This window comes from Pan troglodytes, chromosome 3, assembly GCF_028858775.2.
Source record: "Pan troglodytes isolate AG18354 chromosome 3, NHGRI_mPanTro3-v2.0_pri, whole genome shotgun sequence".
Classification (NCBI taxonomy): domain Eukaryota; kingdom Metazoa; phylum Chordata; class Mammalia; order Primates; family Hominidae; genus Pan; species Pan troglodytes.
In genome coordinates, this window is record NC_072401.2 from 94,787,234 (window position 1) to 94,814,289 (window position 27,056).

The 27,056-nt window shown below is 35.1% G+C and overlaps 1 protein-coding gene across 3 annotated transcripts in view; it reads left to right on the forward strand.

The window, feature by feature from the left end:
* GRID2 (glutamate ionotropic receptor delta type subunit 2) overlaps positions 1-27,056 on the forward strand; it is a 1,611,884-nt gene that overhangs the window by 1,227,468 nt on the left and 357,360 nt on the right. For all 3 annotated transcript variants that reach the window (XM_054682694.2, XM_054682695.2, NM_001164703.1), the window contains 1 exon segment: positions 9,946-10,047. In XM_054682694.2, coding sequence (XP_054538669.1) covers positions 9,946-10,047 — 102 coding nt within the window.

Sequence of the window (27,056 nt, forward strand, 5' to 3'; positions counted from 1 at the left end):
TTGATTATTGCCACAATTTCAGCTCCTGTTATTGGTCTATTCAGAGAGTCAACTTCTTCCTGGTTTAGTCTTGGGAGAGTGTATGTGTCGAGGAATGTATCCATTTCTTCTAGATTTTCTAGTTTATTTGCGTAGAGGTGTTTGTAGTATTCTCTGATGGTAGTTTGTATTTCTGTGGGATCGGTGGTGATATCCCCTTTATCATTTTTTATTGAGTCTATTTGATTCTTCTCTCTTTTTTTCTTTATTAGTCTTGCTAGCGGTCTATCAATTTTGTTGATCCTTTCAAAAAACCAGCTCCTGGATTCATTAATTTTTTGAAGGGTTTTTTGTGTCTCTATTTCCTTCAGTTCTGCTCTGATTTTAGTTATTTCTTGCCTTCTGCTAGCTTTTGAATGTGTTTGCTCTTGCTTTTCTAGTTCTTTTAATTGTGATGTTAGGGTGTCAATTTTGGATCTTTCCTGCTTTCTCTTGTGGGCATTTAGTGCTATAAATTTCCCTCTGCACACTGCTTTGAATGCGTCCCAGAGATTCTGGTATGTTGTGTCTTTGTTCTCGTTGGTTTCAAAGAACATCTTTATTTCTGCCTTCATTTCGTTATGTACCCGGCAGTCATTCAGGAGCAGGTTGTTCAGTTTCCATGTAGTTGAGCGGCTTTGAGTGAGATTCTTAATCCTGAGTTCTAGTTTGATTGCACTGTGGTCTGAGAGATAGTTTGTTATAATTTCTGTTCTTTTACATTTGCTGAGGAGAGCTTTACTTCCAACTATGTGGTCAATTTTGGAATAGGTGTGGTGTGGTGCTGAAAAAAATGTATATTCTGTTGATTTGGGGTGGAGAGTTCTGTAGATGTCTATTAGGTCCGCTTGGTGCAGAGCTGAGTTCAATTCCTGGGTATCCTTGTTGACTTTCTGTCTCGTTGATCTGTCTAATGTTGACAGTGGGGTGTTAAAGTCTCCCATTATTAATGTGTGGGAGTCTAAGTCTCTTTGTAGGTCACTCAGGACTTGCTTTATGAATCTGGGTGCTCCTGTATTGGGTGCATAAATATTTAGGATAGTTAGCTCCTCTTGTTGAATTGATCCCTTTACCATTATGTAATGGCCTTCTTTGTCTCTTTTGATCTTTGTTGGTTTAAAGTCTGTTTTATCAGAGACTAGGATTGCAACCCCTGCCTTTTTTTGTTTTCCATTTGCTTGGTAGATCTTCCTCCATCCTTTTATTTTGAGCCTATGTGTGTCTCTGCACGTGAGATGGGTTTCCTGAATACAGCACACTGATGGGTCTTGACTCTTTATCCAACTTGCCAGTCTGTGTCTTTTAATTGGAGAATTTAGTCCATTTACATTTAAAGTTAATATTGTTATGTGTGAATTTGATCCTGTCATTATGATGTTAGCTGGTGATTTTGCTCGTTAGTTGATGCAGTTTCTTCCTAGTCTTGATGGTCTTTACATTTTGGCATGATTTTGCAGCGGCCGAGAGCCCCTCGGGGCTCGCCCCCCCGCCTCACCGGGTCAGTGAAAAAACGATCAGAGTAGTGGTATTAAAGAGAGGAACATGATTCTATATTACAGTGATATGAGGTAGCCTGGGGTGGGGGCAGGAGATCAAGGAGAGTTTACCCCAAACTACAGGTGTTTATATTGAGATCTAAAGGATGAGGAAAAATTACTTTACTAATTCATTAAAGAATTGCAGGTGTCTTAAGATTGTTCCAGTCAAGGAAAACTGTATATTCAAAACCACTGATTCTCACATTTCGCTCTACTTTGGAATCATCTTCATAACTTTACACAATACTGATGCCTAGATTTCATGCCCAGATTCTGATTTCATTGACATGGGGTGTGGCTTTGGTGTTAGGATCTTTTTTTATAACTCCCCTAGCGGTTCTGATATGCTTTAGTCAGTGCTTTAGAAACAGTGTTTAAATTTTCAAGGTAGGAGGGTTATGCCTTACTCAAGAAACCGTAGGAAGACTCATATGGTTTGAATTCAAAGAATGAGAGGGAAGGCATTATGACATGAATCTATGAATATAAATAATAACAAATCATGCAAATTCTGGTAGGCCACATCCAAAGTTTGGCCTTTATCTTGAGAATACTGGAAAACTATGGAAAGACTTTAAGCAGATGTTATAATCTAAGAATTTATGTTTGCAAAGAAAGACTGTAAAGAGAAGCTATGAAGTTAGCTTCGGCTAGGATGGTAGGAAGGAACGAGTTAAATAGATTCAGGAGACATTTTTAAAGAGGTGAAATTGGCAGAGCTGGGCAAAGGATTGGATCTGAGAGGTGGTGAGACTGACAGCTTGATTTTTGGCTAGTGGGACTGAGCTGATAGTAGGGATAGATAGTGAGCTTAATCTTAGAGATATCTGAGCTCCCTTTGAGGTATCTAAGCAGAGACAGTGAAGTGATAGTGAAATATAAGGAGATTGCTGAGCTTGAGATTTTTATTGTTTAGGAGTAAAGATCTAAATTGCAATAGAGATGCTTTACACTAACCTTGTCAGTTTCATAAAAATTACTTTACTGGTACAAAACATGGTAAAAGTCACTGTAATAGACAGAAAAATGATTCAGATGGTACCCATGACCTTAAGTGGTTAATTATTTAATGGAGGAGATAGGAAAGACAGTGAGAATTTAATGTGATTTTAAAATGAACATCTTAAAATGTCTCAAGGTAGAATGGAATAGAAGAGAAGAAAATCCAGCAACTTTTATCAGGTTGTAATAATTAAATGCTAAAATATTATTAGAAAAAATAATAATATTGTGATCTGATAGAAAAGGAAAGCTAATAGAATTTGAGTGAGGGGAATGACCCCGAAGAATCATGAAAACTCTCAGGGATACAACATCATATTAGGACACGGTGTCTAGTTGGAAACATTTTGGTTTTTCATTCAGCTTGAACTGGAGAACCAAAAAGAAAGAAGAATAAAGAGGACAGCAGGAGTTTTAAATCATGGATTTGTTTATTCGAATCTGCCACGTACCAATACAACAATACTATGATAAGAGCTAGGAGTACAACTGTGGACAAGGTAGTCATCATTCTGGCACATAGTTTATAGGTTCATATCATATTTATTATAAAAAATAGTTTACTTGAGACAATATCCCTAGTTAGCTTTCACAAAGGAAACCAGTCAAAATAATGACTTTATTTATTATTATTATTTTTTTCAATAGAAATTAGGTAGATCCATTTATTTTTTAAATACAAGTATAATTTTGGAAGGGGTATTTGACAAATTCAGCATTAACTGCCAACTGTATAGACATGTTTTAACAAAAAGCAAAACAAAACAAAACAAAAAAACAAAAGAAGGCATTTACTCTTGGCCCTTTCAGTACAGGCGAAGTGTTCTATTGCATCACAAGTGCTAGTGATGCAGTAACAGATCCAAGGGCATAATATTAAATGTTTTTTTCCAACTGCGACTTAGTTGAAAAATAACATAATACAAACATATATTAATGGCTATCAAGACCACCAGTGATCTGCAGAATACCTAGAGGCCACTAATTAGAAGATTGAAACGTAGTAAAACCGTATTAAAGTCAGTGTTTTTATTCTTAGATTAACTGGAATTTTCCACATAATATTTTTGGACCAAGGTTGCCTCAGGTAACAAACTACAGAAAGTGAAATTGCAGATAAAGGGGATTACTGCTCCTGTGCTCTAAAATTGGTGTTTGGGTGATCAGAAGCAGGTAGCCAATGGGAAGAGCACTTCTGAGTGATAACTAAAGCAGTTTCTTTGGTGGCCTTCTCACATACTCCAATGTTCAAGCATATTTTCCACTTTCCATTTTCTCTTTCACCTCATTTTGCCTCTCTATCCCCCATCCCTGCTTATTTCTTAAGCCCATCAATGGCACTCATTAAATTGTATTTAGGGCTAATGAATCATTGTTCCTTAATATCGTTTTCAATATGCCACAATTTAGGACACATTTAAAATTTTCTAAAACAATATCCTAATCAATATTGACTAATTTGAGCCACATTCCCAACTCTAACTCAGCACACACTGCCAGTCTTCCCCAATAATGACTTTATTAAAAGAGGTTAAGTAGCCATTCTATCAGTTTGCATTCCCTGTGTGTTGAAGCAAGTTTTTTTTTTCTTTTTTTGAGACAGTCTTGCTCTGTTGCCTAGGCTGGAGTGCAGTGGCACCCTCGGCTCACGGCAACCTCCATCTCCCAGGTTCAAGCAATTCTCCCGCCTCAGCCCCCCAAGTAGCTGGGATTACAGGCATGTGCCACCACACCTGGCTGATTTTTGTATTTTTAGTAGAGACGGGGTTTCACCATGTTGGCCAGGCTGGTCTTGAACTCCTGACCTCAGGTGATCTACCCGCCTTGGCCTCCCAAAGTGTTGGGATTACAGGCGTGAGCCACCGCACCCAGCCTGAAGCAAGTTTTAGGGCAGTGGTTTTCAACCTTGGCTATACATTGGAATTACCTGGAAAGGCTTTTAAACTACTGATGCCTTGGTTATACTCCTGGGGATTCTGACTTAATTGTCCTGGGGTTTGGATGGAGCATCAGAATTTTTTAAAGCTTTCCATTCTAATAGTCAACAAAATATTCTAATAGTCAACAAAAGTTGAAAGCCACAGTTTTAAGGGCATGTTTTATCACTCAGACTACTAAGTCACCCGAAAAATGAGACTGAGCAAGGAACAAAAGAATTCTGATTATATAGGAAAAATAATAACAAACATTTCTTTAGTCTCAGTGTGTCATGAACACTTCTAAACACTTAACATATTTTAAATCAGTTAGTGGTCCCAAAAACTGTATGAGGAAGTCACTTTTACTATTCGCATTTGAGAGATGAGAAAACTGAAACCCAACAGCACACGCAAAGTAAGTGTTAGAGCAGGTACTTGAACTCAATCAGTCTTCTTCTAGAGCTTCTTATCTGAACTGGTATGCTATATTGCCTCTAAATGTAGTGTAATGGTAATTTTATACCAGAAGAATTATAAAAGAAAGGAAAACCTATAAAAATAGGATATCATTAAATCAGTTAAATGCTAGTTGATAATAGAGTGATTATTATGACTGCATAAAACATCTATGGGTTATACATATGTGTATATAGACATATATATGTATATATTTATTCAAATATGTCTATATATAGATATATGTATACATATTTGTGTATATATGTGTGTGTATATATATGCTGGTTCTCATGTTTTCTTCATTTGTAGGAATCAGTTAACAAGTTCTTGTTACATAGTATGAAGGTTCTGTTTTCAGTAGTGAAACAGGGAGATAAAAGTGGTTGAACCATGTGATTTTTTTTCTGACTTTTCAAAGACATTTTCTCCTGAAGGAAGCTCAAGTGCTAAGGCTATTCCACATAATCTCAAGAACGACTACTACTTTATAGTAATGACCAAACTGTAGTAATAGAATCTTAGGAGCATATAATCATCCTCTAGGGAACACATTTTACAAATTGAACCTATTTTGCAGGTGGAAATACCATAAAGAAAATTATCATTGGAGAGATTACTGGCACGCTGCATTCATTCACATGTCAAAGTGGAAAACATTCCAATTTACTTCTATAAAACATGTATCTGAGTCAACCTGCCATATGTATTTTTTACACTTTCTATCCCCTTACAGAATATCTACCATGCTGCACATTTCTAAGTGGCTGGCTTTTAAGCTGCTTTGCCTATGGCTTTTTGTTCCCTCTTTTTCTCAGCTGAGAAATCAAGTAAACAAAACATTGTGGCTGGTAGCATAGGTCCTCAGTGCAGTGGATATTTTGTGTCCGGCAGCTGGAGCATTGGTCGTACAGACGGGCTTCATTTGTTCCATATGAATACAAGCTAATACATGGAGAGAATTCCATTTGGTATTCAATTAAGATCTCTCCTGACTCCTGTTATTAAAGCCTACAAACTATTGAGCATAAAATTAAAATCGAGCAGTTCAGCTCTTTTTGACATTATAACACTGCCTGAAAAATAATGTAAAACCCAAGAGTCACAAGTCATTCCTTACAGCCCATGGCAAATAAGAAGTGGAAACATTGAGGAAGAAAGAGTAAATATTTAAAACTTGATCATTAGTACACATGTTAGGAGCAGGCTACTGTGCTCATGCAAATACATCAATCCAGTTTGTTGAACACAAGATATTACATTAATTTTAACAGAATGTTACAAGATTATTATTGCCAAAGCTCCAATGAAGGAAATAATTAAAGCACTAGGCATTTTAAGGTCTTAAAATGACAGAAAATACTATAGGAAATCAATAACCAGAAAATACTATAGAAAATCAATATACTGTAATTGAAAGGAAATTGAATTGGGTTTACTTTTTTTATCCCTTCTAAATTTTCTTCAGATTGCCAGACCACTGAAGATAGTGAATCTTGTTTTGCCATCAGCAGTGTGACTTTCTCTAAGTCTCATGTGCTGCAAGGGCCATCTTTATTGTTTTTTATTTAGGAAGCACTCAGCTGAATAGACAGTATGAGATTTTGTGTGTGTGTTCTCTTTACTAGTCTTGGACTCATTGTTAAAAAAAACAGAAACAAAATCAAAGACACAGCAGACAAAAACAACCACCTCCACATAACCAGAGAAGTCAAATTAATGAGAATTCAGACATCAAAACCAGAGGACTTGTTAGATAAGCCTCACACTTGAACCTAAGTGAAATTCTTCTAGTTTTTATCAAACACTATGCCTGTCATTCTTGCTATGCAATAAGAAACATTACCAGTTGCAGATACAAATTCAATTTGAATCTATATGAGTCTAACACATTTTCATTGCTTATTATTTTAAAAAGTTATTATAATCAAACAAAAAAGCTTGAAATGAACCTCAGGGAGGTAAGTGGATATGAACAGAAATTAAAGAATGTTAAAATGAGAAATCCAGACTGGATGCTGTGGCTTAAACCTATAATCCCAGCATTTTGGGAGGCTGAGGTGGGAGAATCCCTTGAGCCCAGGAGTATAAAACAAAACACTTAACAATTCTGAGTCTCAATGTCATTGACTATAAAGTAGAAATATCTTCCCTTCCTACCTTAAATAGATCACATTTATGAAAAAGATTCATAAGTTATAAAACAACACCTCAATGAAAAATGCTGTATCTGGACTTTAAAAAGAAGTGAATTAAATACTAATTTTACCTCTTAGTATATATGTGATCTTAACGAAGTCCTTAGTTTTCTTGTCTGTTAAATAATAATGGTAAGGGCACCTTCTCATATGGTCATTGTGAAGCTTACATGTATAAAAAGCTCAGTACCATGGCTGACACATAGAAAGTATTTAACAGTGTTCAAAAACGTAATCAATATAGGAAATAAGTATTATTTTATTTCCTTAATAATTTCTTAGTTATACCCCATTATCATATGTGATAAGAGAATGTACTTTATTTCTAGTTTTCCAGATAATCTGTATCCTAAACATTCTTTACTCCCAAATTCAGTCTTTGAGCATCCTAACTCTTGACATCCACAGCTAATATTTAGGAAACATTAAAATTTGTTTGTACATTTGAAGGAAGAACTAAGTAAATGGAACTTACCAATCCTAAAATCTAGACTGCTGTTATTAAGAAGAAGAACAACTGTACAAATGCTGTTATCAAAGGATGTATGAGTCAGGCGGAAAAAAAAGGAGAACACAGAAAGGTGAAAAGTCTTTGTCAAGCAGACGAGAGAAATTATTGTCTTGTAATACATATGAGAGAGTCTAGCCAAATATTAAACATTTTTAAAATGAAAAGAAATATTTTACATGGTATAAATAATGTTTAAGTCATTGCCTAGGTTAGAAGATGAGATATATTTACCTATTCTACCTACTTCAAATGCTTTTTTGCTGTCATTATTTGGAACCTCCAAATACTAGAATGCTTTAGAATTATAAAACCATTGACCATGTTCAGTTATGTTTAAAAGAAAACATCATTCTGAGGAAACTGGAAATTATATATTTATAAATGTTTGTCCATAGCATTGTTGAAACAAATGGCTCAGGTTTCACTGTTAATCCAGTTGCTGATATTTTTGACTACTCAATACACCAAAATGGTACAGTCAAGTTGGTGCTAATAGATGTCATTTATTTACACAAACTGACAATAGGTTCACCAAACTTAAGAGACGAATTTAAGGGGAACAGAAAAGAAATTCCTGTGTGTGCTTTGGCAGCTTAGACATACTTACCACGAACAAGATTATATCTTAAAAGCTATTCGTTAAGCTTAAAATTAAGTTATATGGTTGTAATATGTGGAGATAGCACATTGGAATAGCTCTTCACTTAATGTTGTAGATCACTTTTTCCACCAATATTATTTGGTCTAGGAAAGTAAAATCCTCTTGAGGAAGTAATTAGAAAAAGCACACATCAGGGAATGTAATTGAAGATAGACTTTTGTTGACCTCAGAAGAGAAAAGCTCAAAAGAAATTTCAAAAAGTTTTAAATATGGCAAGAGGACCACAATGTCTTTGATAATTAGACTTTCAACACATTTGGATTTGCTAATTGGATCTAAGTTCTAATTAGGCTTTTTATGTAACTAAGAATGACATATCATTGTATGAATTTAATGTGCTTTTACAGTTGAAACTAACAATTAGCAGCCTTTTCCAAATTATTTTAATAAGGAAAAAGCTGGCTCTGCTGTTTATACTGTGACATTCCCTTCTCTTAAGATATATTATGTACATTTTCGTTTTCTTAATTAAACACCTTTTGGGGAGCTTAAAGGGAAACTTGGGTTTTAATAGGAAGCACCTAAATTGTTTATTTGTGGGGGAGACTTGCCAGCCAGTATGTAGATGACTTTGGAAGCTACAGACAAACCGCAATAAAAAGAAATAAATCACAATCATCAGGAGGAAACAGCACAAATAACCATTTGCCCCTATGACCATTCAGTTAATCAAAACAGTCTCTGAATATGATGAAAGATCTGTTACATTTTTAAGTGTGCACATGCGGAATATGTTCCCAAATGTGAAGGCTCATGGATCTGCTTTCAGGATGAATAATAGGAAATTTCTTCTCAAGATGTGCATTACAACATTCTCTCTCTCTGTAGCCTTGTTCTGTAAACAGTTATCTGCTAATTCAAGTCAAATCATCTCTTTCTTTTCTCCATATTTTTGATTGAGAGTCATCAATTTTTATCCCATTCAGATATATAGACAGTAATTTAAAAACTGGTAGCCCTCAGATTTGTACATTCCAAGAGATAAGACCTATATAACAGCGTAAAATTAAACTACTATTTGGGTGAGTAAAGAGCAGTGAGTCATTGCAAGACTTTAAGGGAAAGGCTGCTGCCAAAATATTCCAAGCAAATTGATAACACTGCCAAAAAGGCAAATTATATTGTTTTATGTGCTATGAATACTTTGAAAACAAAGACATACACATGATTTTTTTCAAATAAAAGCAGTTGCCCTTCTAACCCTATTAAAAATAGTGTCTTTTTTCCCAGTAAAAGCCATATAAGATCAAATTAAAACCATTGAAACTATTAGAGAATCTAACTTACAGTAATTGATATATTAAAAAAGACATTATGTTAGAGTTATATGTGCTATTATTTTTCCAATTAGTGCATTACTGGGACTGAGTGATTGGTGTATACATAAGTCCTCATTAAGTAAAATGTCCTCAATGAGCCTCCTAAAGCACATTGGGTACTGTCATGTGCCATATGATGATATTTAAAAGCAAGAAATGGCATATCTAATAACTTCATTTCCTATTTAAAAAGAAAACCTGTGCAGTACTCTTTCCATACCAATTATTCTAAGAGCTATCACATAGTTCTCCATAAAGACTATACAGAGGTGATGGGACGGTTCTTCAGGCAGAAAAATGACCAAAGTTGTCTTATCTTTCAGCTTGGGTGCTGGAATCCTGTCACAGGTCTGAATGGGTCACTGACTGACAAGAAATTGGAGAATAACATGCGTGGAGTGGTTCTACGTGTAGTAACTGTTCTGGTAAGTATTATCTGAGCCTCGTGGTTTTGACTTTTGGAGGTTACTTTATCTTATATTTCTTTCTTTATTAACTGATGACATAATCTTAAAAGAGATTTTAACAAATTCTAAATACGCTTTCTAAGATTTTTTAATGGTCATATTTCACAGCCTTCAATTTACGTGGATCAGGATCACAGTTTTGCAGACTTTTAACTACAGTGCATGTGTTAGGAATTTTCTTAGAAATTTTAGGCTCAATTTCCATCCTACAGTTTTCTACACATGATAAAGTAAAGGTATGTCTCAGGCCTTCTTTCATTAAAACTGTAGTGAACATAGATAGTCAACATATAGTGAACATTGAAACTATAAATGAACATAACCCTGACCATGCCAAACAATGGTAGATTTGGTAAAATGTACATTCTGTAATAGTGAAATATTAACAAACTAAGAATCTTTTTCTCGTAAGAACCTACTTCAAAGGGAAGCTGTTGTTTAATAGGCATCTACTGTCGACTGTATTCCAGGCTCAGTGCTGATTACTGAGGACATTGACAAATAAAATGACAGATATAATTCTGTCTTGATAGAACTTATCATCTAGTGATTCTGTGAATGTTGAATAGGATTACAGTAGTTTCCCCTTATCTGTGGGGGATGCATTCCAAGACCCCCTGTGGATGCCTGAAACTGTGGATAGTTTTGTTTTCTTCCAACACAATCACATTGTGTAGGGCTTATAGGTTATAGAGTGTGGATATGCTGGACAAAGGGATGATTCACATCCAGGGCATGTCAGTGGGATGGTGTGAGATTTCATCATACTACTTAGAACAATGTTAAATTCAAAACTTATAAATTGTTTATTTCTGGAAGTTTTCATTTAATATTTTTTGGACCATGGCTGATTGAGAAGTAACCAAAACTGGTGAAAGAGCAACCATGGATAAGAAGACTCTACTGTATACCTGGGAAAGATCTGTTACAATTTCATTTACTTATGAAAAAGTCAATAAATGGTAACTGTTATAATTCTATACATTATAGTTTTCTTTCCTAATAGATACATACAATAAGATGTTAATAGAAATATTCTTAAACAGTAAAATACTCAAATGGGCTCTGTCTAAATAGCCATCAACCATGAAGGCATACATTCTCCTTTGCTATTCCAATGTGTTTAATCATGTGCTAGTTTATAGCCTGTTTCAAAATGTAATAGTCCATAGTTAGTACTTTATTTTTCTTCAGAAAAGTCTACTTGTTTTTAATTTTGAAAAAGATTTTCCTATGGGCTAGGTAAATTGCAGAATTAGTAAATAGGAGAGGAAGACTTTTTGATACGTTGATGCTAATTGGATGTTCATCAAATTTTATAACACCAGTTGCTGCCCTTTGTACATTGTTTACTACAAATTAAATATATGCAATGTAATTTTATTGTCAAAAAAGTGGATTTTTGCATATTTTCTATGAAAGGACATTCAAGTGAGTGACCTATTCTTCTTTTTTTGTGGCCCATAAATTATTCCTAGTTATTATTTTTAAAAGGGCTTAATTGCTTTTGGTAAATAATTGTAAGTATTTCACAACTTAAACGTGAATTCGCTTCTGTATGTAACTAAGGGTATAGATATGCATTTATATTGATGCATTAATATTTAAAAAGACAGATATTTAAAGTACAGCAAATTATTAATAGTCTTTCCTCCAGTGATTAGCATGAAAACTCCAGTGATGATTGCAGTGAAAGACGGTATATGTGCTTTAAGTCTATATAAATCTTTAAGTCCAATTAACCTCAGTCAGTTTTAAGCAAATAGTTATTTCGTAGTTACTATATGATAGACTCAGTAATGGATATAAGAGAAATAATATACAGACCTTGTCCTCAAAGTATTCATAGAATCTTGTTAGGTTGATGCACATAGAGAAAAACAGCTCAGATCGATTAAATATGGTTGACCCTTGGTGTCTGTGAGGCATTGGTTCCAGGAAACCCCCACACCAAAATCTGCAAATTCTTAAGTTTCTGATATAAAATGATATAGTATTTGCATATAACCTATGTACCTCCTCTCATATGCTTTAAAGCATTTTAGATTACTCTTAATACCTAATACAGTGTAAATGCTATGTAAGTAGTGGCTCTACCGAATTATATATTTATTTTTGTTATTTTTATTGGGTTTTTTTCCTAATATTTTTGAGCCTCAGTTTGTTGAATCTATGGAGTTGAGTCTAGATGCAGAACCTGTGGATATGGAGTGTTAACTGTACTTACTATGTGCAAGCTACTCTACTAAGTCTTTTGCATGTATTGTCTTATTTTGTCCTCACAATATTCTCAAGAAATAGGTAACATTCTGACCTCAAGAGGAAACTGAGACATCCAGAAGTTGAAATACATACATGTATGTGTGTATATATATATATATATATATAATATATATATATTATATATATATATATTATATATATATATATTATATATATATATATATTATCATTAAGGGAAGGTGTTAAGGTCTAGAATCAGACTTCCTGAATTTGAATCCTAACTCTGCTACTTACTATCTGTATAATGTTCATAAATACATGAACCTACAAGAAGTTGAAGAATAACATGCAAGGAGCGATTCTACGTGTGGTAACTGCTCTGGTAAGTATTACCTGAGACTTGTGGTTTTACAGACAGTAAGTAGCAGAGTTAGGATTCAAATTCAGGAAGTCAGATTCTAGACGTTAACCCCTTCCCTCTTAATGATACATTATACTGTCTCCAGTCCTACTGTGATAAGTGTGAGAACTGAGGTGTCTACAGAATTTTGTTTGACTTGAGAGTTGAAAATGCTTACATCTGAATAAGGCAAAAGTGAGTTTTATTGGGAAGGATTGTAGGTACAATCATGTTAAATTCATTTCCAGGCTGAATAAAACAATTGCTATTTTGTTCATGAAATAGTAGCACTTCACACAGTGTTAACGCCTGCATACCCCAGGTTCACCTTCATGACTCTTAATAATCTCTATTTCCTGCAAGCTTAGCCCTGCGCAGATATTGAATATGGTTTTGTGACTGGAGACATGGAAGCAGTGTTTTTTTTTTTTTTTTTTCAAGTCTTCTATGATGGACTTATCAGTTGGGTGCCAGTTGAGTAACAGGTTGTTATACTTATTACATTACTACAATATACAATCATTGTGTTTAATAATTTTGCATGCTTCCTATGTCTTTCTGTAACTACTGTGAGAATGGAAACCAGTCATTCCCTTCTTATTTATTTTCTACAAGTGCCTTTTCAGGTCTAGCTGTTAGTTATATGGCCTTGCAAGCTTCTTCTACTCAACACTGAGAACCACTCTCCCCTCACCCCACCCAGCAACTCCCAAATCTTGAGGCTTTACCTCACTAAACCCTGAAACTAGGATTTGATCTATACTCAACTTGATGTTGTCACCTAAATGCAACCTCCCACCCCCTTATATTCCAAGTATTTACGTCCAACACTTTCCAGAAGAGAAAAGGGAAAGGACCAATGTGTACATGGGAAGAAGGTATTTCCTCCTTTCTTCTATTGAAACTCAAATCTAGTCTTAGCTCTACCCACTGCCTCTTTTCTTAAGAAATTTTATATTATCAATTACACCAGGTTAATAAAATGGATTTTTCTTACCAAAATTTTGAAATTCCCATTCTTATGACTGTTGATATTTTATTGACTTGAAAGAAATAACTTCATATTTATTTTAAACTACACAATTCAGCACTCTACTGTTTGTGATCCCATGGGCAAATAAGTGGTGCTCTCAAACATTTCATTGAAGAGTTAAATAGAGGTATTATTGACGAAGATGTAAATAGTGTTAGAGGAATCAACAAGGAGTGTTGAATCACCAGGACCTAGATGCACAGAAAGCATTGACTTACATGAAGACTGATAAGGCATGGGAGGAAGCATTATTACTAGATAAAGCAATAGAGCCATGGGAGAGAGACCATCACTCATAGTAGTAGTGAGCTACAGTGCAGAAAAAGAAAGAGAATCACTGCCAATACCAAAATCAGGCTATGAGGAACTGAGAATAAGGGATACACTGATCTCACTCCTCTTGTCTATCTCTTTTCATGGTCTCCAACTGCAAATCCAACCAGAAGTCAGAGGTTATGGGAGCCTAAGTAAGGAAGACCATGAAAGTTAGTCTTTCAGGACACAGAGGAAGGCAGTGAAGCCCTCAGTGAATCCAGAAGAAAAGTAGGGAAAAACCAACACTAGCATCTACCATTTGATAGGACCTATTATAAGAAGGTTATATATATTAACTTATTTAATCCTTATAAAATTTCATATGAGTGGCACTAATTACATTATAAGGATAAAAATAGGGTACATAAGAGTTAACTAAATTTCTGCCTCCATATAGCTAGCAGGAGCCAGACATAAATTTCAAGATCAGAGATCCTGGTTCCACAAACCATGTCCTTAGCCACTCTGATAATCTGCCTTCTGAATCAGAATGGACTCATGTTAGGTATAAATGAAATTTGGTATAATTATTGAGATGTGAGGATTGCATATGTTGGATTGACAACTTAGGAGAATTTTCCTAAATTTCTTCATATATAGATTTCTTTGTATTCAACCATCACCAAAGCCACAGAAATATGTCTTAGAAATGGAGGAAAAGAAAGAATGATAATAAAAGCAGTCTCTACTACTTGGTGTCTCTTCTAATCTCTTTGTTTCCATAATTTGCCCACTGATCTTTACTTCTTACCAAGTGGTCCAAGTGTATTACTACAAAGGAATTATGAAGATTTTCCCGTTTTTAACTTCCTGAGTTATGCAATGTAGATAGCAATAAATGACCAATTAAGTCATTCAATTGTTTTCATGGTAATTCATGAAAACACTATTGGAAACATTACGGAGTTATAAACATAATCATAATATATATATGATAATAAAATGGAAAGGAATTGGTTACAAATTAAAAGAAAGGCATGAGAAGCTATGCTGCAACAAGTATAAGATATCTGAGAACCATAAATTGGCATTTGGGAGGAGCTCACTGATTAGTAATTCTTATTTACCTACTTTGATTGGCCTTAAAAAAGACATGTACATTCCTAATAAACATACATTCACTCATGAATTCACACAAAACAGTCAAAGATCCTGACTTTAGAGAGTTTTTTTGTTGTTTGTTTTTATTGAGACAGGCTCTCACTCCTTCACCCAGGCTGGAGTACAGTGGCATGATCATGGCTCACTGGAGCTTCAAACTCCTGGGCTCAAGAAATCCTCCCACCTCAGCCTCCTGAGTAGCTGGGACTACAGGTGCATGCCACCATGCCTGACTAATTTATTTTTCGTAGGGACAGGGGCTCGCTATGTTGCCCAAGCTGGTCTTGAACTCCTGGCCTCAAGTAATCCTCCCAAAGTATTGGGATTACAGGTATGAGCCACCGCACCCATCCAGGGAGTTTGATTCTTGCAAGATATCTTCTAAAGCTCTCAAAATAGTCTTGAAAAACTGCAGTGCAGTTGTTCTCCATTAAATACACAATAGAGCATTTTTTTGCCTAGAATTACCATAAAAATAATTCAATATATAAATTGAATTCATATATAAATATATGACTGGAAGTCTATAGTAAAGACTGTGATAGTGATTTTTCTGCATTTTATAAATTAAAAAACATAGTTTTTCATATTTTAATATCTCTAAAATTAGGATGCATCCTTCAACTTCCATTTGCAATTGTAATTAGCATCATGTTTGTCTTTATTAGTGATGTGTAAAATAGTTGCACATCTTACAATAGGAAACATTTTAGATTAAATAATGTATGGTATTTTTACAAATTAAGTTAATGGATATTCCTGGAAAGTTAAGTTAAAAGTCACTGGGCAAGAAGCCACATAAAGAGAATAACTATTTTAAAGAATACCTCCAAAAGAAAAGGCAGTAGGAAATATACCAATTAGAAAACATAGGACAGTAATAGCAATGAGAAAAATTACTGTCTAAATTAAAACTGTTGCCTCAATCATAGAAGGATATACACAGAAATAGGAAATACACAGAGATAGCTTATCTTGAATCATTACCGCAAAGCAATATCCAAAATATCTATTGAGAGAATGGTAGGTTTTTCTAAGCAACTCACCAAAGGAAGGATTGTTTGCCTGGCTGCAGCAGACAGCCACCTACTGAGTTATCATTTTGAGTAATTTCTTTTTCCTAAAAAATATCCATTATTAGTCTCACTTTTTGGAATTTCTTTTTTTTTTTTTTAGGGAGATTGTGACTGATATATGGGCACCAGAGTCTTAATTTGTACAAAAACAAAAAAAAAGTATTTAGGTTATATTTAGTTATTTATATACATCAGTGTGAAGTAAAGCAATGTACTTAATTTCCTATTAATATACCTTTTAACAAAGGAATAAATAATATATAATTCATTTTTTATCCAAAGTACTTCACACAATTTTGTTGCCTTTATTTCACCAAGTCTCCTCTATTTAATACACCTATACTAAGAAGCTTTGGCACACACTGCAAAAAGCACTGAACTTGCAGTCAAAAGGTATGACTTTTAGTATCGTACCAGTTTTTCTGCTTAATTGATCTTTGAATTTATGGAAACCAAGACGCTGTTCTGAACTTCAATTTTTCCATCTGTAAAACAGGAATAATAAAACCAATCACAAAGGGTTACTACTATATTAACTGGATGAAACTATGTGAAAGCAGGTAGCAAAATGAACAGTGCTTCTACATACATTATCTCTGCAGTAAAACTATGATGTGTAAACTCAGTAAAGAAAAAAAGCATGAGTGATCATAAAAGTCTAATTATTCATTGTCATCAAACTTCAGATTTTTGTGGGAGATTGGAGGACTCTAAGGGAGACAAACAAATGTAAACTGCAGAATAATGAGTTTTAGGCCCCGTCACTGTTACCTCAATTTGAAAACCTGCTAATGAGGACCACAGAAACTCTTCTGCCAGTGAAGCTGGTACTTCCTAGAGGAAAAATGCACGAAAAACACCTACCACCGAAAACAAAAGCACCCTGAATTATGATTTTCAAAAATATCTAGAGGTTTATATATCAATTATATTATCTCATATAAATTGTGTTTGATTCCAGGCTAGCTTTAAATAGACTCTATATTTTAATATATAACTAAACAAATGCCTCCAGTGATAGTTCTGAAACGTCATTGTCCTTAAATTTTTTTGCTAAGGACATTGTTCAAGTGTTTGCTACTTAGAGACTTTCAGAATTTTCATCGCTACCTCAAAGTTCAAGCTTTTCTGAGGTCTCAGCGTTTGAGCCTCTTGAACCTGGAGGCAAGGTTAGGGGTTGGGAAAGTAAACTTGTCAAGAGACTCTACTGGGCAAGCCCTCACAGCAAGGAGTTGGGAAGAGAGCTGACAGCAAGCTCTGGTGGCTCCCACAGCAATGTCTTACGAGGGCTCCTTTGGAGGAGTTAATAAATAATAAAGTTTGGTTCAGGACTCCAGGCAAGAATGACAACTCTGGCTGATGACATTTCCAGGGGCTGATATCTAAAATAAACTTAAAGTCACAATAAAATATGATAACTGCCATGTAATAATCCTACAATGGAAATACACAGGATAGCATTGTGGTTAAGAACACAGTTCCCACAGTTTCACTTCTGGGGTGGCAAATGAGGAGTTCCATGGACCCACTCCCCAGCAAAATAAGCAGAGATGTCAAAAATGAAAAAGAAATGAACAAAAAACAACACTAACAAAAAAGTTTACATTCTCTGGAAATAATTGCAAATCATATATCTCAAAAGTGATATTTAGCATATACAAAAATATTATAACTCAGTATGAAGAAGAAATATAAACAAAATTAAAAAAAATTAAAATGAGCAAAGATCTGAACAGTTCTGCAATGAAGATATATTTATATAAATGGTCAGTAAGCAAATGAAGAGATGCTCAGCATAGTTTTCCATCAAGGAAATGCAAATCAAAACCACAATGAGCTATGACTACAAGCCCACTAGGATGGCTATATTCAAAACGACAGATAATAACAAATGTTGGCAAGGATGTTGAAAAATCAGAATGCTGATACATTGCTGGTAGGAATGTAAAATGGTACGACTCCTTCAGAAAACAGTCTAGCAGTTCCTCAAATGGTTAAAAGTAGAGTCACTACATGATTACAAATTCCACTGTATATATAATCCCAAGAGAAATGAAAACATGTGTCCATATGAAAACTTGTACTCAAATGTTCATAGCAGCATGGTTGATTGCAGCCAAAAATGGAAACAACCCAAAGGTCTATCAACTGGTGAATGGATACATAAAATGTAGTATACCATAAAATGGAATATTATTTGGCAATAGAATGAAATTACATGTTGATAACAGTGTACAGCATGGATGAACCTTGAAAGCATGCTAAGGGAAAGAAGCCAGACGCAGAGGATCATGTATTATATGAATTCATTTCTATGAAATGTTCAGAATAGACAAATCTATAGGGACTCACAGGGGCAAAAAGTAATTAGTGATTGCCTAGGTCTGGGAAAGTTTTGGAGATTGGCAGATGACAGCTAACAAGAGTGGCATTTTTGAGGGGGAGCTGGTAATAAAGTTCTAAAACCGACTGCAATGATGATTGCACATATTTGTGAATATACTAAAGCTATTGGATTGTGCACTTTGGATGGGTGAATTGTATATTATGTGAATTATATCTGAATAAAGCTACTTTTTAAAAAAGAGACAGTCTGGTTCCCCAGACTGCCTATGTTTAAATCCCCACCTCTCCTACCTGTGAATGTAGGCCAAGTATTTAAACTCTATGATTCTGTTTCTTCATCTGTACAATGGAGATAATATAAATTACCTACCTCATAAAGCTGTTATAAAAATTCAAATAACTAGTACATGCAAAGAACAAAGACCTTCTAACAGAACCTGGCACATGAAAAGTGTGATATGTGTCCATTCTTCTTATGCACAGACTGTTAAGGGAGAGCAAGAAAGAAGTATCTAACTTATGGGTAAGGCAGTCGGCAAGGCTTAAAGGATGATATTTAAATTCATCTTGAAAGATGAGCAGGGATTATCAAGGAATAGATAAGAGGGAAGGGATATCCAGCATTAGAAAGAGTATATGCGGAAGTATGTAGATATGACATTCTATCAAGAATTTAAAGTATCCTAAAAGTAAATTCAAATATTTTCTGAAGTATATGAAATTGAAATACAGAAAATTCCAGCAACCTATGTGTCATGTCTTCTCTTTTTTAAGAGTTCCTTTAAGGACAATTCAGTAAGAAATTTCTCTGTGACTATGAAGTTAATATTGTATGATGTAAGTAATATTCACCAAGTTAAAAATAACACTGCTACAACTCTGATCCAGTGTAAAGTTTAGGTAAAATAGTACTCATTTTTATTATTGAAACAGTGTAATCAGTAGACATAGCTCTGTGTTGTGTACATATTTTGTTTTGTCTCTTCTTCTGAGTGTACTCATCTTATGTGAATGGGGAAAATATGATTTTTATAAACAGACTCTTAAAGAAAAATGGCCTATGCAAATGATGTAATTTAGAGCAACCATAGTATATATGTTCACTTCAGCGCTCACTAAATAAAATCGTCATAAGAATTGATGCATGACAATGGCTTGACAATTTCTTATTCTTTTGCATCACACCAATTCTTGAAATGATAGCTGTTGCACAGACATGTGTGAGTATTGCTATTGTATATGTGGTAGCCATGCATGACCCTACTTTTCTCCTCTTGGAAGCTGGAACCTGAATTCTTAGACTAATCAATGAGTAAATATTTCAGAGATGTGTTATCTAATTTACTTCTGAAAAACAGATTTACTACTTGTCTCTAGACATTTAGAAAGAGTTTGACAGAGTCATTTGCAAATTCAAAGATATAAAAACAGTAGGTAGATTGACTTCCATAATCAAATCAATATTTGGTTAGAACATTTCACAATATTCTAACCAAAATTACATGAACTACATTATATACTTTCAGAAATGCAGTGTACCACTCCATCTGAACAAAAACATAATGTTAAGGTGTCCTTGAAGCTTTAAGTCATCTTCTGACAATGCAGTAGTTTCAAGATAGTCACAAGACAAAACCAGTTCCACATAAAATTCTTCAGAAATGAACATGAATATAAATAAAAACTTGAGAGATGCTACTGAAATAGATTTTACATTTCAGAGTTACAAAGGAACACATTAGTAGCTATTAAAGCTTACAGATAACATTATCATCTAGCTTACTAATAAATCTCATTGTTAGTATTTTCTCTAGTCTTTACTGAACCTTTAAGATTATTAATTTTTTTCATATTTTATTGATATGGCTAGGATAGAGTTATTAAATAACTTCTTCAAGTTACAAATATGCTAAAAATAAGCATTGAATCCTTATCTATCTAATTTACTCCCAGCCATGATGATTCTAACAAGGACTGGCCTAATTTCCTGCCACAAAAGGCTATAAAACTGAGCCAAGTATGGAAAAACCTTTTCAGACATTAGTCAATTGGTAGAAATGGACTTTGATACCTAAAAGGTTGGAAACAACTAAATGATCCCAACAATTATCCCAGCTTTCTTGCTGCTGGCAGTTTCCATACTGGAGACATGAAGGTATGGATCCAAAACAGAACTTGTCAGCCTCACTGAATTTACGAAGTAGAGATCAGAGGGTGAGAAAGCTGATGTGGTTGGCACATATTATCTCATTTTTGAGATATGTTGTAAATTAGAGGGAGCTGAGCAGGAAAATATTTACAGAAATGTGAATCTTGCCTGAGTACTAGACCATCAATGCTAGAGAGAAATTCTACAAGTGTGGGCAAAGAATGACAGGAATCAGAACAATCGCCAGAGCTCACACATGATTTTTGAGAAAGGTTTCATTTGGGGAGATTGTATTGTATCAAGAATTCAAAAGAAAATGTAGAAAGTATGTATTTATCTTTGAGTTGCGTAGTGATCGATAGAAATTTAGGTGAATATCTAAATATCTATATAGATATAAAGTAGGATACTCCCACACACCTTGCTATTTCTGTGTTTTACATATTTCCCTGACCTCCCAAAATGTCCAGCTTTTTGTTAGGAAGCTGCACGCTCATCTTCCCCTTCTGAGCTCCAAGAGCATGTTGATGTTCTTGCTGTTTCATAGCTGATATAAATTAGCATTGGGTAAACGATGAAAAAACATCACAGAAAGTTTTTCTTGTTCACATTTTGGAAATCTTCCTTCTCAGTAGAGAAAAGCAACCTTAAAGTTGCAACATCATGATTGGATTTCAGTTCACAAAAGAAAATAAATTTTGACAAATCACATATGCTTTTCCTGTCCCTCCCAAAATGCTGCAGTCTTCCATGGCAGCCTTACCAAAGAAAAAACTAAGTCCCTAACTGGAACTTGGATTCTTTCAAAGGCACAGTAAGAGGTTTTGACCAATAGAGAAGCATTGATCAAATCACTATCCACTGCATTACATGGTACTCTAGGAGAGTCTGAAATGAGAATAGATATCTTCAAAAAGCATCCAAATCTGGGGCTGCTTTACTCATCTGTCAGCTTCTGGAATAGTGAACATGCTATTAAAATTCAGCTCCTTCTGGGAGGTGGGAAGATAATCAAGGGGAGAACCACCATACTGCATGGAAGTCCCAGAAATGGAAAAGCTGATCAAGGGAAGGAAGGTAATATACTTTTTTATAATATGTTCCTTGGGATTTTTAATGATCGGTCGAAATACAGAGGTTTTGGTTTTAAGGTGTTATTTTCACAGCATCTCCAGGTAAACTTCCAAGTATTATGTTAACCTGGATAGAAACAAAAAAGTCCATAATGCTTGAAACTGAATTTGTGATCCTTGCATCATGTTTAAAATTGTTCAGCAAGGAATTTCAGTTTCTCTAGGTGATGGAAGTTAGCACGAGCAAAGGAACTTACAATTTTTCAGAATTTTTTTTTTTTCATGTTTGGAAGGTCTCCTCCTCCTCCTCCTTCTCCTCCTCCTCCTCCTCCTCCTCGTCCTCCTCTTCCTCCTCCTCCTTCTCCTCCTCCTCCTCCACCTCCTGCTTCTCCTTCTCCTCCTTCTTCTTCATTTTTATTTTTAACCATTGCTAGTGGTATGATTTTTGAATTGGGAAAATAAAATATTCAGACTAAATATTTTCCCAATGATTCTTATGTAGAGTAATGTACTTTGCAATTCAAGTAAAAATAACAAGCTAGGATGGTGTTCTGAGCCAAATGTAATCTCCAAGACCATGGTCAGTAAAGTACTCAAGAAAATGAAGTATTGAGGCCGAGTAGTCTGAAGTCTATTGGGGAATAAAGAAGCAGCTGATTAGCATTTGAAAGCAAGGTCTTTCACTTTTTTAAAAGTGAAGGAGAATTTTTTAACAGAGCACTCATCAAAAACAAAGCGTTTGAAAATTATCCCTCCTTTGTTTTATCAGTCTCAGGGAAGATGCACTTCGATGCATGTCTCAGGAATTAAGATGCATTTCGATACATGTGATATTACATTTGGTGACACTGCTGGAACATATGCTGAGAAATGCAAGAATAAATAGGACTAATGCTCATTTTCTTTTTTTTTTTAATCACTTGCAAGTGACATTTGTTTCATCTAGGCAGGAAAGCAGGATCTTATAGGCAGGGTAGGTGTAAGGGCTGATTTTAGGTCAAGCTTTTCAATTTATTATGCAATAAAATATAGCAATAAAAATATGCATCTTTATATTTTCCAGTAAATTATAGGAATCTCCGTTTAATTTCTTTATATATGTGCTAATAATTAATTCAATACTACAGTCTGGATCCACAGTCCTTTTGATAAGAGCTGGCACAGAGGTCATTTTTATGTGCCTTATTATTAATCTTAATAATATGTAGTAATATTCCTTTATATGCTTATTGTGACACACAGAAACTTAAAGCCTTTGTAGCTTTAAGTTCAGATGTCTCCACATTCTTTTGTAAATCCCTGCAGATTTGTTTCTTGCTTTTAAATATCAGCACCTTTCTGCTGTCTACTCTTATGTCTCTGCCCTCTATGCAGGGGATCTTTTCTTTTAAGTTTCCCACCGCGCTTCATAATAAAATCAAAAGAAAAAGGTACATCCCTCAGAAAGCATTCATCTCACTAGAAATAGAAAACCTGTCACCTTATTCTTAAAACCTTAGATCAGCCAGGCCAGTGGCTGAAATAGTGAGGGTAGTGTCTACAAAGGGTATAGAGTAGGGGTAGCAAAATAATTATGTACCTTGTTCTCTCCACATCTTTTAGGGAAGAGACTCTTTGCTCTGGAAAATGACTTAATACCATTGGGAGGAAAACATTTCCTCTACCCACTTAGGTTCCTATGTTTAGGGGCCTGTGAATTAACTGATAATAGACAGATTAACAGGAGAAAAGAAAAGGTTAATCTACACATGCATGTGAAGTCACTCAATAATGAGTCGTTTCCTGAATACCCAGAGGTAAAGATTGGTATAGCAACTTAAAAAAGGGAAGGGAAGTGTGGCTAGGGCATCAATGTGTAGTTGATCTCCTTCCTGGAATTAGCAGAAAGCTCTTGGAGGAGAGTTAATAGCAGCTGTATTGGGGGTAGTGTCAGCTTTAGTTAGGTAAGGGAAAGTCAGATCAGATTTCAAATATTTTCACTTTAATCTTTATGCTAAAACTGTGATTCCTTCAATATGCTGATGAAAGTTGAAGTGTGGCTTGGAAAAAAAGAGAAAGTATAAGTAGATTTATTCTAGATATAAAGCATTTTTTAGGTATAGTAGAAAGAGAGAAAGAGAAAGCAACAGGCACACACACACTGAGAGAGAGATTTTGACACGACCATGTCAAAGACTAAGAGTACCCCAAGTTCTTTATCAACCATGTAGTTTCTGCAACCTGCAGTATACACACATGCATACCCATATACTGATGGAGGCAGTCTAAATTAATGGTTAAGAATATGAACTTCAGCACCAGAGGGCATTGGATTCAAATTTCAATCTTTCTTACTAGCTTTGTAACTTCAAACTTTTTTCGTCTTGGAAGCTGGAAACTGCATTTTTAGATTAAACAATGAGTAAATATTTCAGAGATGTGTTATACAGTTTACTTCTGAAAACAGATTTATTACTTGTCTCTAGAAGTTTAGAGAGAGATCGACAGAGTCATTTGCAAATTCAAAGATATAAAAAACAGGTAGATTGACTACCATAATCAAATCAATATTGGTTTAGAAAATTTCACAATATTCTAACTCAAGTTATGTGAACTATATTATGTACTTTTACATTATTTATCTACTCTACCCTCAAGTTTCAGTTCTCTCCTTTGCAAATGACAATAACAATACCAAAAAATAAAAAAACTAAGTGAGGTAATGAACGTAAAGTGATAAGGATGATGACAGGCATAAAGTAAGCTTTTTATTGTTTTTATTTGCTTTTTCCTGTAGCCTGAAAATATGTTCAAGGTAAAAAAAAGCATTCTTTTGCTCTGAATCTCCTTTATTCTACCAATTCTTTTCTCGTGTAAGTGTCTCAGACTCTTCAGTTGTCTTCACTTTGTCATTTATTTTTATCCTCAAATCATTGATATTTGGCTTCTATTTTCACTTCTCCAAACAAATTGCTTTTTTGTCTTCATGATCTTCTACGTGACAAATTAAATGCATGCTTTCAGACCTTACCTTCCTGGACCTCTCACCTCCATTGGAATCCACTGGCAATTTACTCCCAGAAGCCCTGTCCTCTCTTGCATCTTCAACATCTTCTGATTCTGACCTCTCTATTCCTTTGTTTGTTTGTTTGTTTGTTTGAGACAGAGTTTCACTCTTGTTGCCCCAACCGGAGAGCAATGGCATGATCTAGGCTCACTGCAACCTCCATCTCCTGGGTTCAAGTGATTCTCCTGCCTCAGTCTCCCAAGTAGCTGGGATTACAGGCATGCGCCAACATGCCTGGCTAATTTTGTATTTTTAGTAGAGACAGGGTTTTGCCATGTTGGTCAGGCTGATCTCGAACTCCTGACCTCAGGTGATCCTCCCGCCTTGGCCTCCCAAAGTGCTGGGATAACAGGCGTGAGCCACAGTGCCCGGCCTCTCTATTCCTTTTACCTCCTTCATTGGATTCTCTTCTTCCAGAGTTTCATCCCTGGCCTTCACTATACTTTATTGAATGACTTCATTTACTTTCTTGAAAGTTATAAACAAATTTTTATTTCCAACCCTAGCCTCTCTCTCCTGCTTCAGACTCATTATCCACGAGTACTATTGAAAAAAGTATTCTATATTTAATGACAAAAAAACAGAAAATATGGAAAACAAAAATTAACAGCAAAATCATAAATAATTCTTCCATCAAAAAGTTACTTGCTAATATTTTAGTGTCTACCACTAGCTAAACTTAACTACATTTCCTTATCTATAAAATTTGAGGTAATTGAGGTCCCAAACTCATAAAACTATTGAGCATGAATACACAAAAAGTTTTTAAAGTACCCAGCACATACTAAGTTCCATATGAATATTTGCTGCTATTATTTTTTTCAATTTCAAACATGTACACACTGTGGATAGCTTTGTACATTTTCTTCCCATTTAGCAATATGCAAATGAGTATTTTTAATTGAATAGATTTTTTTTTTTTTTGAGACGGAGTCTTACTCTATCACTCTGTCACATAGGCTGGAGTGCAATGCCGTGGTCTTAGCTCACTGCAACCTCCGCCTCCCGGGTTCAAGCGATTCTCCCGCCTCAGCCTCCAGAGTAGCTGGGACTACAGGTGCATGCCACTACACCTGGCTAATTTTTGTAGTTTTAGTAGAGACGAGTTTCACTATGTTGTCCAGGCTGGTCTTGAACTCCTGACCTCGTGATCTGCCTGCCTCGGCCTCCCAAAGTGCTGGGATTACAGGCATGAGCCACCGCGACCAGCTGTGAATAGATATTTTTAACAGATGTGATCAATAGATTTTTTCAGCCACTTAGTGAATAATTTCTACAGCTGCCTCAAATGTCTATTAATTTATCTAGGGTTGTATGTAATTCCCAGCCTTCTAACTGTTGACAGTTTTATTTCTCATTCCCTGAACTATGTTGAAATGCAAATTAATGTCTTTACAGAGATATTTTTGAATCGCTCTATTAAAAAAAAAAAAAAGAAAAAAACAAACCAATCCCGAACTTCAAAATGCTATTCTTGGTTTTTTAAAAAATGACCTATAGTCCAACTCTGTGTAGATAATTATGTGACAGGGCATTGAGACACTGAAGTTGACAGCCCAATGTGCTGTGCTGTGTCATACAGATAGACTTAAAAAAAAAAGTCCCAGGCTGGGTTCTGTGGCTCATGCCTGTAACTCCAGCATTTGGGGATCACTTGAGGTCAAGACTTTGAGACAAGCCTGGGCAGCATAGTAAGACCCATCCCCCCCGCAAAAAAAATACCAGGCATAATAGTGTGTGCCTGTATTCCCAGCTACTCAAGAGTTTGAAGCAGGATTGCTTGAGCCCAGGAGGTTGAGGATGTAATGAGCCGTGATTGTGCCACTGCACTTCAACCTGGGCAAGATAACAAGACCCCATATCTTAAAGCAAAACAAAATCCATCCCTGATTGTAGCGTATTTAGGTTGTTTTCAACTTCTTCCTAGATAACTTGCAATGAACGTTTTAAAAATATATACTTGTGCACATTTATGCTCATTTATGATTACTTAGATGTACAATTATTAGATAATATAAAAAATTTACAGCCTTTCACTTTTATTTTTCTTTTTCTTTTATTTTACTTTAAGTTCCAGGATACATGTGTAGAATGTGCAGGTTTGTTACATAGGTATACATGTGCCATGTTAGTTTGCTGCACCTACCAACCCGTCATCTAGGGTTTAAGCGCCACATGCATTAGGTATTTGTCTTAATGCTCTCC